This window comes from Marmota flaviventris, chromosome 5, assembly GCF_047511675.1.
Source record: "Marmota flaviventris isolate mMarFla1 chromosome 5, mMarFla1.hap1, whole genome shotgun sequence".
Lineage (NCBI taxonomy): Eukaryota > Metazoa > Chordata > Mammalia > Rodentia > Sciuridae > Marmota > Marmota flaviventris.
In genome coordinates this window covers 28626521-28642373 of record NC_092502.1, presented here as the reverse complement: position 1 = coordinate 28642373, position 15853 = coordinate 28626521, and the positions used below count along the sequence as shown (strand labels likewise).

Sequence of the window (15853 nt, the reverse complement as noted above, 5' to 3'; positions counted from 1 at the left end):
TCTCTTGTAGATCTTTTTATTTGGTGGGGGAGGGGATACTAGGGATTGAACTCAGGGGCATTCAACCACTGAGCCACATCCCCAGCCCTATTTTGTGTTTTATTTAGAGACAGGGTCTCACTGAGTTGCTTAACACCTTGCTTTTGCAGAGGCTGGCTTTGAACTCACGATCCTCCTGTCTCAGCCTCCCTAGCCGATGGGATTACAGGCATGTGCTACCACACCCAGCTTCTCTGGAAGATCTTAAAATTCTTTTTTTGTTTTGTTTTGTTCTTTTGACAGTTGTACTGTAATATGCCATGCTGAAGATCTTTTCTGATCATGTCTGTTTGGGCCATTGTTTCTGAATGTCCATGTTTTTATCAATATTAGGGAAATTTTCCACTATTACTGAGTAGATTTTTCTAGGTTCTTACCCTTATTTCTTCTCCTTTGGGTATGCTGATATGTGGAAATTTGATCTTATATACTCTCTTTACCTTTATTTCTGCTGAATGTGATATTTCAAAATACCTATCTTCCAGCTCAGTGTTCTTTCCTCCACTTGATCTAGTCTGGCTGTTGAGGCTTTCAACTATTTTTAAAATCTGACTTATATAGAGTTCTTTATTTCAAATATTTCTGACTGGTTCTTTTTCAAAATTTCTTTGCTAAGTTTCTCATCTATATCCTGCCACAACTTCCTCATTTCATCTGTCTGAATCTCTATTAAACTTTTCAAAAAATCATTCTTTTGGCTTCTTTATCCAGGATCTCATCCACTCTGATACATTTGGAAGATGTTGCTAGAGAATGACGAACACTAGGAGCTGTCATATGACCTTGTTCTTCCATATTCTTGTGTTCTTTTGTTGAGATTTGCATATATGCTGAAATGGTCATCTCTACCACTTTTATGAGATGGCTTTCTTGTGAGCGGCTACCTTCTGAAAATGTGTCTTGGGTATCAGTTTGTTATGCAATGTTGAGTTTGTTTCCAACTATGCTAGAAAGTGATTCCCCTACAGCTTCCTTGGTTGTGATTAGGGAGTTGGAGCACCCTATGTACCTTATTGGAGTTAGAGAGACCTACTGTCTCTGCAGGTCATTCAAGAGTAGGAAAACTCTAGTAGTTCAGACAGGTGTGGCGTAGATAGTAACGTGGGGGGCTGGGTGCAACCTATGTGGTTACTCCTACTATGGAAGTGGTGGCCCCTATCAGGTGATGTGGAGGGCAGTTCTCAGGCACTGTTGATATTGGTTCTGACCATTAAAGGAATCTCTGGGAATGACAGTGATGAGAGTCCTGAGTATTTGTCTTCTGATTAGACACTGGTGTGGGTCCTGGTGTTGCTGGGGTGAGAATCATAGCAATCCTTCTGTAGCAGTCACACCCAATCTACAAGGCCACAGTGTGTGATCAAGGTACAGGGGTGATCGATGCAGAGAACCCACATGAGTGTGGGGGCAACAAAAGTTATGTGATTCATCTTTGCTGTTACTGTGGTCGTGCCCACCCAAGAGCAGGACCTCAGACTGTCCCTGCAGCTATGCATTCCCAGTGACAGGGTGAGGGCTCTTTTCCCCCACAATTGTTTTAGTTGCGTTTCCTGCCATTAGTTGAATAGGAGTGGATTGTGGCTGGAGCCACAAAAGATTCCTCTCAACTGAGGTGCATGCTGGAGAGAGGGAGAGGGGAATGTGGCCGGTGCCAGGCAAAATTTTCCTCTGGATCATCTTAGGCTGTGTGCCCCAAGGGTAGGGTGATGGCCAGTGGCTCTTTTATCCCTCCCCACCCCCAAGTCTTTCACCTATAGTACCCACCAAGGATTAAGTGGGAGTGGGTCTGGAGCTGAGTAACATTCCTATTGGCTGAGGGGCTTGCAAGAGTGAGGGAAAGCCGCACGTGGTGGGTGTTGGGCTAAGTTGCTCTCCATACCACCTTAGGATGTGCCCCTTGGGGTCAGGGTTACAGCTGAGCCACAGCAGGTTGCTTAAAAATGTCCCAGCATGACTCTGTGGGTGGGGGGACCAAAGGAAACTCAGAGTTCTTTCTCTGCCACGTTAGTAACAGGCACCTGTGCATGGTGCTGGGCGCGGGATGGTGGAAGCCATGCAGGCAGTTGCCCTCAGTCCTGTCACCTACACAAAACTACCTGTGACTGGCCACACCCCAGTGTCAGGGGAAGACTCCCTGCTGTCCCAGTTCCTGTGGATGGCACACTTGCTTCCTTCCATGTAGCAACAACCGCTCCCCACTGTCGAGTACTCAGCAGGCTGTGTCAGGGTCACTCCGCGGAGCCACGTCCAGCTCATGAGGCAGCAACCTGCTTAGCCAGTAAGTGGGGTGTCTGTGGGGTCTCAGAGATGGGAACACACAAAGGGTTCTGACCCCTACAGCAGTCCAAATTCAGGTAATAGCCCCCCAATGCACATAAGAGTTCCTGGCTGCAGCACCCTGTGGAGATGAAATGAATTCCTACTCCAAATCCAGACTATGGTGCAGGCAGGGTTCGGGCCTCTCATCTATTTATGGAAGGCTGTAAGGGTTGCAAAGCTTTCCGATAGCTAGGATTGCCGGAATCTGCACTGATAGAGTTTTCTGGGACTCTCTCTTTCACCTTCACCCCTACAGGAGGAGCAACTCCTCCTCCTTCAGCTGTGGAGTTGGCCACAGGTGATGGATATTTTGTTTCTCTCACTCTGTGGCCATCCCAGGCCTCTGGATTTTACAAGGCTTCTGTTTTTCTGCTGTTGAATTTCAGCGTTCTCGCAAGGTCACTCACCTCAGTTTGTAACTATGCACCTGTTGTTTCGGTTCTTTGTGGAGAAGCAGGTAAGTATTAGTTACCTCTCTCCAGCCATCTTGCCAGTATCCAGCTTTGTCCACCTTTGTCAGCTACTGAGAAAGGTCCCCCCACCCCACTGGAGTCCAAAACATCTCCCAGTAGAATTTCACCAGCAACAGTTTGCTTTTTTTTTTTTTTTTTGGTTTAAATGTTGCCTCTCCCAAGTTCCCTTTTAAAAATACAAACAGGACTTTCATGAGGTGCCATGAAGGTTCCTCCCACACATCTGATGAATAACATTCCTTGCAGCCAACCAGGGCAGGGAGTAGGGCAGGAAGTGATAGTTGTTGAGAAAACTCAGGCCTTCAACACATGGGGTAATCTTGGGCAAGCCCTTTTTCTCTCTGGGCCTCAGTTTCCCCATCTGTAAAATGGTGAGTGGACTACACCATTGGCTCTTATACAGAGGCTGATAGCAAGGGATCCCCTGGGAGCTTGCAAAGATAGAATCCAGGCCTATTCTTCAAGAGTCAGTCTCAGCTGGTCTAGGTGGATCCAGGAATCCGTATCTTTCCTACATCTCTCTCATGACTTCTTAAAGACTCCCCAGTTTGGAAGCTATAAGACCAAATAATTGCCCAGATCTCTTTACCTCTAGGATTCTCAGAACAATTATCCCCCCCCCTGGCATCCCCAGCTGCCCTGCACAGTAGAAGGCACATGTGGCTGTGCAGAGGGGTCTGAGCCTGTACCAGATGGAATCGTTTTCCACAGACCACTTCCTGGAAGGTCACAGTACAAAGCAAGTGCAACACTTTACTTTCAGACTTCAGCAAAGATCAGAAGTACCTCAGTTACTGTTGAGAAGTATAGCTTCCTGGCCTCTAACCCACGAGTTTGATTCAGTGGGTCAGAATAAGGCTTGGAAATCTCTTTAACAAGCCCCTCCCTCATCCCTTAGTATCCTGATGCAGGTAGGTGGCCTGAGGGAAAAATATTACCATGTGAGCAAGGCCTAGATGTCAGGTCTCTGGAGAACTCAGTCCCTGGACACCCACTGGCCTCTCTGGATGTCAGAGTGCGAAGTTCATCCCTAACGGTGCCAAACTCAGAGTGAGGAGCCAATGCTAAGTGGCCTCTCCTGTGCTTACCTGTCCCCCATGTGTGGGTGAGGGCAGTTACAGGAAGTTCCTTCAGGAGAGGAGATGCAAGTTCCACCTTCCAGGCAGGGTGTAGAAGTGCAGTTCTCCCTTCCACGTTCACAGTTCTTTCCAGAGAATGGCGGGGGGCACTTGCAGATGTAGTCTGGGAGAAAAGAAAGGCAAGAGAGTGACTGACTTAGCACTTAGGAGAGACAGTGGCATGTTTGCAGACCCATGTGCTCATGCTACCGTTCATAACCATTAGTGATGTCATTGAGTTCCCTCCTCTATGCAAAACACCACACTGGGCACTGGTGCCCTGCTGACTAAGAGCACTTGGGCCCTGCCCTCAAACTACTTACAGTCCAGGAGAAAGAGCAGACATCTAAAGAACAGCAATGAACGTCGTCGTCGTCGTCATCATCGTCGTCATCATCATCATCATCATCAATTTATTCAGAACCAGTACCTTGCTGTTTTTGTCACCATAGCTCTATAGTATAATTTAAGTTCTGATATTGGGATGCCTCCTGCTTCGTTTTTCTCACAAAGAATTGCTTTGGCTATTCTGAGCCTCTTATTTTTCCAAATGAATTTCAGGACGGCTTTTTTTCTATTTCTATGAAGAACTTCATTGGAATTTAAATAGGAATTGCATGAAGTCTCTACAGCACTTTTGGTAGGATGGCCATTTTGACAATATTAATTCTGCCTGTACAAGAACATGGGAGATCTTCCCATCTTCTAAGGTGGTCTTCAATTTCTTTAGTGGGTGCAACACACAACAAGGGGGAGCGAGAATAGAAGCTTAGTAGATTAGACAAAAGGGAATGAAGTGAAGGGAATGAAGACAGGAATAGAAAAGACAGTGGGATGTTCTGACATAACTTTCCTGTGTACATATATGAATACACCACAGGGAGTCCACATCACATACCACCACAGGGCTGGGATGCTAATTAGAATCAATTGTACTCCTTGTTTGTATAAATGTCAAAATAGACCCCACTGTCATGTATAACTTAAAAAAAAGCAAATAAAAAATTACTCAGAGCTAGTCACTGTTGTACAAATCTTTATGTGTTATCTTATTTGATCCTTAGGAGGATCCCGAAACCAGTTACTAATATCATCCTCATTAGGGACAGGTACAAGGAGTGGCAGATGAGAAAAGGAGACAATAGAGAATGTAGGATTTTAGTGCAAGTCATTTGGCTAGTAAATGGCACAAATGGGATCAAACTTTGATAGGTATCTATAATATCGTGTCTCAGTAATTATCATTAGTTTTATTGAAGACAATGTTGGGAGGAGGCTGGTTTAGGTAGGGACCAAGGAAATATTTCAGCTGAGATCTGAAGGATGAGTAGAAATTTAGTCAGACAATAAGATGGAGGGGCAAAGAGGAAGATGCTTCATGCCAAGGAGAAGAAGAGATGGCATGTTCAGGAAACCACACGGGGTAGGCCAGCCCAGTGAGGAGGGGGAGAGTGTGCACTACAGGGGCCTGGAGGGAAGATGGTCCAGAACATCAGGCAATGTGAACCTCGCGCAAGGACAGTTCTTGCAGGAGAGGGGCATGCTCAGATCTGCATTTTATGAAGATCACTCTGGTTCCTGCTGGAAGAGGGGATGGAGGGAGAGAAGCTGGAGAAGAACGCGGAGCTGGGTGATGCAGATTAAAAAATGAGAAATGATAAGGGCTTGGGTTAGAGTGTTGGCAGTGAGGTGGAGAGAAGTGAAGACTCCTTGGATCTTTTGCAGGTAGAAATGGCAATACGGTTAGCAAGACAAATTAGAAAATGGGATAATTCCAAGTGTTGACTAGAGTGTAGACACACAGGAACCTGATGCATTGCTAGTGAAGTACAGGCTGCTATGGGCCGATGGAGAGCAATTTAGCCCTATTTAGTTAGCAATCTTTTTTTTTTTTTTTTTTTCCAGGACTTGGAATTGAAACCATGGCCTTGGGCATGCTATGCAGAAGTTCTACTGGTGAGCTAAACCCCAGGCCATAGCCCTATTTAGTCAAAATAATTATTTGCATTCTCTTGGTATGTGAATTCTACTCTTGTGTGTGTGTGCTTAAAGGAAATTCTTAAGCAGGTTCATAAAGAGACTTGTGAAGATTTGCTGCAGTAATTGATGGTGTTGGGAGTTTGAAGCCACCCACATGTGTATCAGGGAGAATGGGAAGGGAAAAAGGGAATGCATGCATACCATGGATACCATGGAGTATTGACACACAACGAAAAGCAGTGACTTGGAACTACCCAAGGCAGTGTAGATGAATCTTTAAAATATGCTGCTGAGCACAGGCATAAAAGTTATCTAGTGTTTCCATGAATTAAAATGTCAATAAATCAAGGCATTATACAAAGATTCACTCAGAAACATTAACTGTTTGCCTCTGGGGGAGGGGAGGGGAGTAGAGTTAAAGGGAAAGAGAAAGAGACTTTACATGGACTATTGATGACACTAAGGTGCTCGATCAACTTGCTACCTTCAAGATCCTCCTTCATGCCTCCTCCACCCCACAGAAAATAGAAAGAAAGAGTTTTTGTTAATGAAGAAAAAAACTCCTGACTTCCCTTAGTACAGACCTAGCAGATCCTGACCCATTACTCACAGACTGGAAGGGGAACAGAGGATATGTGGATTGAGAGGGCAGGAGTTCTCCATGGAGATCTGCACCTGAACATGCCTTTCCCACTTGAAAGCCTTGTGACTTTGGGGAGGTTCCTTTTCCTCTCTGTGTATCACTTAGAGCCCAGCAGTTTCCTGGGCTATAAAATGGAGCTCCCGAGCTATTTATAGCGCTCTTCTCTCCCTGACATAAGGGGCAATGGTGGAGCAACTTGCTTTGTAAACTCTATGGTACTATGAGATTGCTGATTCAATACATCAGAGTCCTCTGAAAGAGCCTCTGGGGTAAACTTGGGGACAGTCCCTCAGCCCTTACCTGCCCTGTGGGTCTGTGAGCACCTCCCACCGTTGAGACACGGGTTGTGGCTGCAGTCATCACTCTGCAGGCAGCACTGGGTGACGGCCTGGCTCTCCAGCAAGCCTGCTGTCTTCTTGCCATGGGCCAGCGGGTCTACTTCCTCTCCATTGACCACAACAGCATCCAGGCAGCCTTCAAAGCCCTGGGAGACATTTGAGGAAGAATGGGAGAGGACAAGGCCACCCAGCAAGAGGCGTCTCTCAGGCGTGACACCCTGGCACTTCTCTGGAATGACAAGGGAGGTGATCCCTGTACTGTCAACCAACAGGCGAAGGGAAGTGTCTGACTCCTCCACCAGGATGTAGTGCCACTCTTGGTCATTCACGTGATGCTGGGAGGAAAGGTTTCCATAGAAACCACCTGGACAGTGGTATTCCAACTGGGGCACTCCATTGGCCAGCTGCAAAGAAAACCCAGAAAGCCATCAGCAAAGCCAAGAAGTCCGCATGATTCTGTTAGTCCAACGAATGTTGTTTGGGAGAAGCAGAGTTTGGTGCTTTCCAAGTCTATTCCAGACATTGCATTTGTAGGACATAAAAGCCCTCAAAGTTTCATTTTTTTCTCATCAAAATATGGTATTTGTGTTAGTACCTGATGGATATTTTGATGTTTTTGAAAAAATTCAGAAATAAACATTAAAATATTGAAAATATTAATGGTTATAACTCATATACCCCAAACTTCCCTAGAATCTTTCATAATTTTTTAAATACATAGAAAGTCCTGGAAGTCCTGAGCTTATAACAGAGCCACTGGCTTAGGACATTTTAATTCACTTCACTCTCAAGAAATAGACATGCCTGTGGCCGAATATTTTTCTGTGTACCTTGGACTAGGTATACTTCTTTCTATAAAAATTTGAACGTCTAACCCAGTCTTTTCTAGAAACTATCCATGTATACAACATCTTTTTGATTTTTGCCCTGATTGAATACGATTATACTTTTACATATTTTAAAAGGAAATCATATTATTATGGAAAATAGAAAATCAACATCACTTTCTAATAATAAAAAGGAGTAACAAATATAAATGCATCTCAAACACATTGCAATTAAATCATTTCTTTCAACCATGTGGGACCACGAATCTGTTGATCGACCATCTTTTCACTGTCTCTCACCTCTGTAGTGTCCTCACTCCTCTCCTGATCCAGCTTAAATTCCACAGTCAATCATATCATCACCACTCCCTTCATATACTCTTGACTTCTGTCTCTTCAAAGAACTCACTTGCTAAGTCCACAGCTATGGTAAACTCCGACACTCCACCTGTTCTCTACGGACAGAGAGCTCAACGTGGCTGCAGAAAAACACACTGCTTTGCCTACTGGCCCCCCTTCAGTTTCATGACTATGAGTCTCAAATGAACCTTTAATGCTGCCCAGCCATTAAATCTTCCTTGGTCCATTCACTCTCCCAGACGACTGTTTGACTTTTTATCTCAACATCCTCCTGCTGGTCGTTACTTAGCTGACGACATTGCTTCCTGCAGAAGCCATCTGGTGGCACCTGCAGGAACTCTCACCACAAATTACATCACAGTCTACCCACTTCACTAAAACCAATCTCTCCACTGATGCACTAGATCTCAAAGAATGGATTCTAAGAGGAGGATCCAACATGGCGGCGAGAGGGGAGGCAGCGCTTTCAGTACCTCCTCAACAACGGGGTCAGAGAGACGCATGGATACGCTTAGATTTGACCTGCTGAGAAACTCCTAGCAAAATTCCACTAAAGAGAGACCGGCCAGGAATCGGTAGGATTTTTGGAGGTGACAGTTTGCGCTAGACAAGTGAATCTCCGCCACGCAGTGCAGAGGTCCAGACCCGCCAGCCGCTGCCCGCGCGACTCGGCGACTGTCGGCTGCCTGCACCGGCCCCCGCGTCAGGGCGGATAGCCTCCGAGGCGCAGCGCAGCAGGAGCGGTGCAGGGACTCTAGGAAGAGGTCTCTCGCCAAGCCTTCATGAAATAGCGAACCGGGAGCTGAAACCAACCAGAGACAGACCAGTCCCACCCCTCCCTTCGGACACTCCGGCAAGGAGCCTGGGGCCCGCCATAGCAGAGAGGTGACATCACCAAAGTTCCCCCGACAGAATTCCTTCCAGAGGAATCCACGTTAGCAGGTGTGTGACTCCCACCCCCTCCAGATACAAGCAGCCAGGAAACCTCAGGAATCTCTCCGGGGGCGTGTCTATAGGGAAGCAGAGGGGATTCCAGATCCCCACCTCCCCTTAACACCAGCGGCGACACCCAAGATCTTAGCCGCCAGTTTCTGGGGGCGTGCCCACCAAAGGGGTCCGGAAAAATTAAACTGTTGGTTCCCAGATCACCCCACCACAGCACTGAGGCTTAGATGAATGACAGAGAGGGTGTTCATCGTTCGGGATATAGGACACGCGGTGGGGCTGCAAGTGTAATCAGATCCTTGGGGAACCGCCTCTGGTGAACAGGGCCTGGCTGGCTGGCTGGGAGGAGGAACAGGGGGAGGGGCCAGATAAGTGAAAGGGCTCTGGACTAACAGGATTGAGAGACTCCCAGGAGCCACCGTACAGGGATTTCTGTCAGCACATAGAGGGCAGAAGCTCGGCTCAGAGGGCACAGCTCCGCCTATTGGAAGAGAAGAAAATGGGATTCAGCCATAGAACAGGGGATGCCAGCATGGCAGAGATCTGATGTCATCGGAGAGCGGCCGAGGAGAGAACTTCATCGGTGCCAGCGGCGACGGAAACAGTTGGTCCCCTGGTAGGGAGGGTGAGTCACAGATACCCTAGTCTCTCTCGCTTTGTCGTTGAGCCAGAGGGGAGGAGCGGGGCCACCGCCCGCGCCCGCAAGGTAGGCAGACCTGCCACCAACCTGCAGATCAGGCCCAGCGGTCTGCGGGCGTGGTAGGAGGGGTAGGGCAGAGCCGCCGCCCGCGCCGGCAAGGTAAGCAGACCTGCGACAGACCGGCGGATCAGGCCCAGCGGACTGCCAGCGTGGTACACACTTCACCCCAACTGGAGTAGGGGCAGAGCAGAGCCTTCACCCGCGCCCAGATCAGGCCCAGCGGCCCGCCTGTGTGGTGGTCAAGTGACCCCAATTGGAGTGGGGGCAGAGCGGAACTGACACCCGTGCCCTCAAGGTGGGCAGACCAGCGACCAACCTGCAGATCAGGCCCAGCGGTCCCCGGGCGTGGTAGGAGGGGCAGGGCAGAGCCTTCGCCCCCACCTGCAAGGTAGGCAGACCTGCGACAGAACGGCGGATCAGGCCCAGGGGTCTGCGGGCGTGGTAGACACCTCACACCAATTGGAAGAGGGGCAGAGCAGAGCCCCCGCCTGCACCTGCAAGGGAGACTTTTCAACTATACAAGAGCAATATAAATATATAGGGGGGGAAAATTTCAAAAACACAACAGTTTCACCAAGAAGAAAGAAACGCAAGCAGTATGAAAAGACAAGGAAAGAAAGGACTACAAGCAATGCAGGTCAACTCAACTTTAGAAGAGGTAACAGCTGCAACAGATGGAATGTCAGATAAAGAATTCAGGATATATATGCTTCAGATGATCTGGAGTATCAAGGAAGACATTAGACAGCAAAATCAGACAATGAAAGATCACTTCGACAAGGAATTACACAAACAAATCCAGGAAGCAAAGGATCAACTATACAGGGAGATAGAGGTTATAAAAAACAAACAAACAGAAATCCTAGAAATGCAGGAAGCAATAAACCAACTTAAAAACTCAATGGAGAATACTACCAGCAGAGTAGAACACTTAGAAGATAGAACATCAGACAATGAAGACAAAGTATTTCAACTTGAAAAGAACATAGACAGCTCAGCAAGACTGTTAAGAAACCATGAGCAGAACATCCAAGAAATATGGGATAACATTAAGAGACCAAACTTAAGAGTCATTGGGATACAGGAAGGTATAGAACTCCATACCAAAGGAATGAGCAATTTATTCAATGAAATAATACGAGAAAACTTCCCAGACTTGAAGAATGAGACAGAATCCCAAATTCTAGAAGCCTACAGGACGCCGAATGTGCAAAATTATAAGAGATCCACACCTAGACACGTTATAATGAAGATGCCCAACATACAGAATAAGGAGAGAATTTTAAAAGCTACAAGAGAAAGGAAGCAGATTACATTTAGGGGCAAGCCAATCAGGATAACAGCTGATCTTTCAACACAGACTCTGAAAGCTAGAAGATCCTGGAATAACATATTTCAAACACTGAAAGAAAATGGGTTCCAACCAAGAATTGTGTATCCAGCGAAATTAAGCTTCAGGATGGAAGATGAAATTAAAACCTTCCACGACAAACAAAAGTTAAAAGAATATGCAGCTAGAAAACCATCTTTTCAAAACATCCTCGGCAAAACATTACAGGAAGAGGAAATGGAAAATAACAATGAAAACCAACAGTGGGAGGTAGGACAGTAAAGGGGGGGGGGGAATAATCATAGAGGAAAACAAACCATGTTTAGTAACATAAATAAACAAATATGGCTGGAACAACAACCCATATCTCAATAATAACCCTAAATGTTAATGGCTTAAACTCACCAATTAAGAGACACAGGCTAGTAGAATGGATCACAAAACAAGACCCAACAATATGCTGCCTACAGGAGACGCATTTGATAGGAAAAGACATACATAGGCTGAAGGTGAAAGGTTGGGAAAAATCATATCACTCATATGGACTTCGGAAACAAGCAGGAGTGTCCATACTCATATCAAATAAAATAGATTTCAAGCCAAAGTTAATCAAAAGGGATAAAGAGGGACACTACATACTGCTTAAGGGAACCATACACCAACAAGACATAACAATCATAAATATATATGCCCCAAACAATGGTGCAGCTATGTTCATCAAACAAACTCTTCACAAGTTCAAGAGTCTAATAGACCACCATACAATAATCATGGGAGACTTCAACACACCTCTCTCACCACTGGACAGATCTTCCAAACAAAAGTTGAATAAGGAAACTATAGAACTCAATAACACAATTAATAACCTAGACTTAATTGACATATATAGAATATACCACCCAACATCAAGCAGTTACACTTTTTTCTCAGCAGCACATGGATCCTTCTCAAGAATAGATTATATATTATGTCACAGGGCAACTCTTAGACAATATAAAGGAATAGAGATAATACCATGCATCCTATCTGATCATAATGGAATGAAACTGAAAATCAACGATAAAAGAAGGAAGGAAAAAGCATACATCACTTGGAGAATGAACAATAGGTTACTGAATGATCAATGGGTTATAGAAGACATCAAGGAGGAAATTAAAAAATTCTTAGAGATTAATGAAAACACAGACACAACATATCGGAATCTATGGGACACATTGAAAGCAGTTCTAAGAGGAAAATTCATTGCTTGGAGTTCATTCCTTAAAAAAAGAAAAAAACCAACAAATAAATGATCTCATACTTCATCTCAAAATCCTAGAAAAAGAAGAGCAAAACAACAGCAAAAGAAGTAGAAGGCAAGAAATAATTAAAATCAGAGCTGAAATTAATGAAATCGAAACAAAAGAAACAATTGAAAAAATTGACAAAACTAAAAGTTGGTTCTTTGAAAAAATAAACAAAATCGACAGACCCTTAGCCATGCTAGCAAAGAGAAGAGAGAGAACTCAAATTACTAGCATACGGGATGAAAAAGGCAATATCACAACAGACACTTCAGAAATACAGAAGATAATCAAAAATTATTTTGAATCCTTATACTCCAATAAATTAGAAGATAGTGAAGGCATAGATAAATTTCTTAAGTCATATGATCTGCCCAGATTGAGTCAGGAAGATATAGACAACCTAAACAGACCAATATCAATCGAGGAAATAGAAGAAACCATCAAAAGACTACCAACTAAGAAAAGCCCAGGACCGGATGGGTATACAGCAGAATTTTACAAAACCTTTAAAGAGGAACTAATACCAATACTTTTCAAGCTACTTCAGGAAATAGAAAAAGAGGGAGAACTTCCAAATTCATTCTACGAGGCCAACATCACCCTGATACCTAAACCAGACAAAGACACTTCAAAGAAAGAAAACTTCAGACCAATATCTCTAATGAACCTAGATGCAAAAATCCTCAATAAAATTCTGGCGAATCGGATACAAAAACATATCGAAAAAATTGTGCACCATGATCAAGTAGGATTCATCCCTGGGATGCAAGGCTGGTTCAATAAACGGAAATCAATAAATGTTATTCACCACATCAATAGACTTAAAAATAAGAACCATATGATCATCTCGATAGATGAGGAAAAAGCATTCGACAAAGTACAGCATCCCTTTATGTTCAAAACTCTAGAAAAACTAGGGATAACAGGAACATACCTCAATATTGTAAAAGCAATCTATGCTAAGCCTCAGGCTAGCATCATTCTGAATGGAGAAAAATTGAAGGCATTCCCTCTAAAATCTGGAACAAGACAGGGATGCCCTCTTTCACCACTTCTGTTCAACATAGTTCTCGAAACGCTGGCCAGAGCAATTAGACAGACGAAAGAAATTAAAGGCATAAAAATAGTAAAAGAAGAACTTAAATTATCACTATTTGCAGATGATATGATTCTATACCTAGCAGACCCAAAAGGCTCTACAAAGAAACTATTAGAGCTAATAAATGAATTCAGCAAAGTGGCAGGATATAAAATCAACACGCATAAATCAAAGGCATTCCTGTATATCAGCAACAAATCCTCTGAAATGGAAATGAGGACAACCACTCCATTCACAATATCTTCAAAAAAAATAAAATACTTGGGAATCAACCTAACAAAAGAGGTGAAAGACTTATACAATGAAAACTACAGAACCCTAAAGAGAGAAATAGAAGAAGATCTTAGAAGATGGAAAAATATACCCTGTTCATGGATAGGCAGAACTAACATCATCAAAATGGCGATATTACCAAAAGTTCTCTATAGGTTTAATGCAATGCCAATCAAAATCCCAACGGCATTTCTTGTAGAAATAGAGAAAGCAATCATGAAATTCATATGGAAAAATAAACGACCCAGAATAGCAAAAACAATGCTAAGCAGGAAGTGTGAATCAGGCGGTATAGCGATACCAGACTTCAAACTATACTACAGAGCAATAGTAACAAAAACAGCATGGTACTGGTACCAAAACAGGCGGGTGGACCAATGGTACAGAATAGAGGACACAGAAACCAATCCACAAAACTACAACTATCTTATATTTGATAAAGGGGCTAAAAGCATGCAATGGAGGAAGGATAGCATCTTCAACAAATGGTGCTGGGAAAACTGGAAATCCATATGCAACAAAATGAAACGGAATCCCTTTCTCTCGCCATGCACAAAAGTTAATTCAAAATGGATCAAGGAGCTTGATATCAAATCAGAGACACGCCGTCTGATAGAAGAAAAAGTTGGCTACGATCTACAGTCGGTGGGGTCGGGCTCCAAATTCCTCAATAGGACACCCATAGCACAAAAGTTAATAACTAGAATCAACAAATGGGACTTACTCAAACTAAAAAGTTTTTTCTCAGCTAAAGAAACAATAAGAGAGGTAAATAGAGAGCCTACATCCTGGGAACAAATCTTTACTCCTCACACTTCAGATAGAGCCCTAATATCCAGAGTATACAAAGAAATCAAAAAATTAGACAATAAGAGAACAAACAACCCAATCAACAAATGGGCCAAGGACCTGAACAGACACTTCTCAGAGGAGGACATACAATCAATCAACAAGTACATGAAAAAATGCTCACCATCTCTAGCAGTCAGAGAAATGCAAATCAAAACCACCCTAAGATACCATCTCACTCCAGTAAGATTGGCAGCCATTATGAAGTCAAACAACAACAAGTGCTGGCGAGGATGTGGGGAAAAGGGTACACTTGTACATTGCTGGTGGGACTGCAAATTGGTGCAGCCAATCTGGAAAGCAGTATGGAGATTTCTTGGAAAGCTGGGAATGGAGCCACCATTTGACCCAGCTATTCCCCTTCTTGGTCTATTCCCTAAAGACCTAAAAAGAGCATGCTACAGGGACACTGCTACATCGATGTTCATAGCAGCTCAATTCACAATTGCAAGACTGTGGAACCAACCCAGATGCCCTTCAATAGACGAATGGATTAAAAAAATGTGGCATTTATACACAATGGAGTATTACTCTGCATTAAAAAATGACAAAATCATAGAATTTGCAGGGAAATGGATGGCACTAGAGCAGATTATGCTAAGTGAAGCTAGCCAATCCCTAAAAAACAAATGCCAAATGTCTTCTTTGATATAAGGAGAGTAACTAAGAACAGAGTAGGGACGAAGAGCATGAGAAGAAGATTAACATTAAACAGAGATGAGAGGTGGGAGGGAAAGGGAGAGAAAAGGGAAATTGCATGGAAATGGAAGGAGACCCTCAGGATTATACAAAAGAACATACAAGAGGAAATGAGGGGAAAGGGAAAAATAATACAAGGGGGAGAAATGAAGGTCAGTAGAGGGGGTAGAGAGAGAAGAGGGGAGGGGAGGGGAGGGGAGGGGGGATAGTAGAGGATAGGAAAGGTAGCAGAACACGACAGTCACTAGTATGGCAATATGTAAATCAATGGATGTGTAATTGATGTGATTCTGCAATCTGTATATGGGCTAAAAATGGGAGTTCATAACCCACTTGAAGCAAAGTGTGAAAGATGATATATCAAGAACTATGTAATGTTTTGAACAACCAACAATTAAAAAAAACAAAATAAATAAATAAATAAATAAATAAAATTATAAAAAAGGCAACAACAACAACAAAAAAGAATGGATTCTACTGACTCTTCTTTCTCTTTCCTACATCTTTGTTTTGTTCATTCTCTACTGTATCATCCCAATCAGTATTTAAACATACTGTTATTGTTCTAATCCTTA

At 43.8% G+C, this 15853-nt stretch overlaps 2 protein-coding genes across 2 annotated transcripts in view; one reads left to right on the top strand and one right to left on the bottom strand.

The window, feature by feature from the left end:
- Nucleotides 1-5973, top strand: part of Slc36a1 (solute carrier family 36 member 1) — a 66657-nt gene extending 60684 nt beyond the window's left edge. The window contains exon 11 of the mRNA XM_027938566.2: nt 5855-5973. Within this exon, the coding sequence (XP_027794367.1) occupies nt 5855-5856 (2 nt within the window). The 3' untranslated portion in view covers nt 5857-5973. The remainder of the gene's footprint in view (nt 1-5854) is intronic.
- The window catches only part of Fat2 (FAT atypical cadherin 2), a 74406-nt gene that overhangs the window by 6655 nt on the left and 51898 nt on the right, over nt 1-15853 (bottom strand). The window contains exons 20-21 of the mRNA XM_027938564.2: nt 6873-7314; nt 3920-4073 (exon numbers count right to left, since the gene is read on the bottom strand). Coding sequence (XP_027794365.2) covers nt 3920-4073; nt 6873-7314 — 596 coding nt within the window. The remainder of the gene's footprint in view (nt 1-3919; nt 4074-6872; nt 7315-15853) is intronic.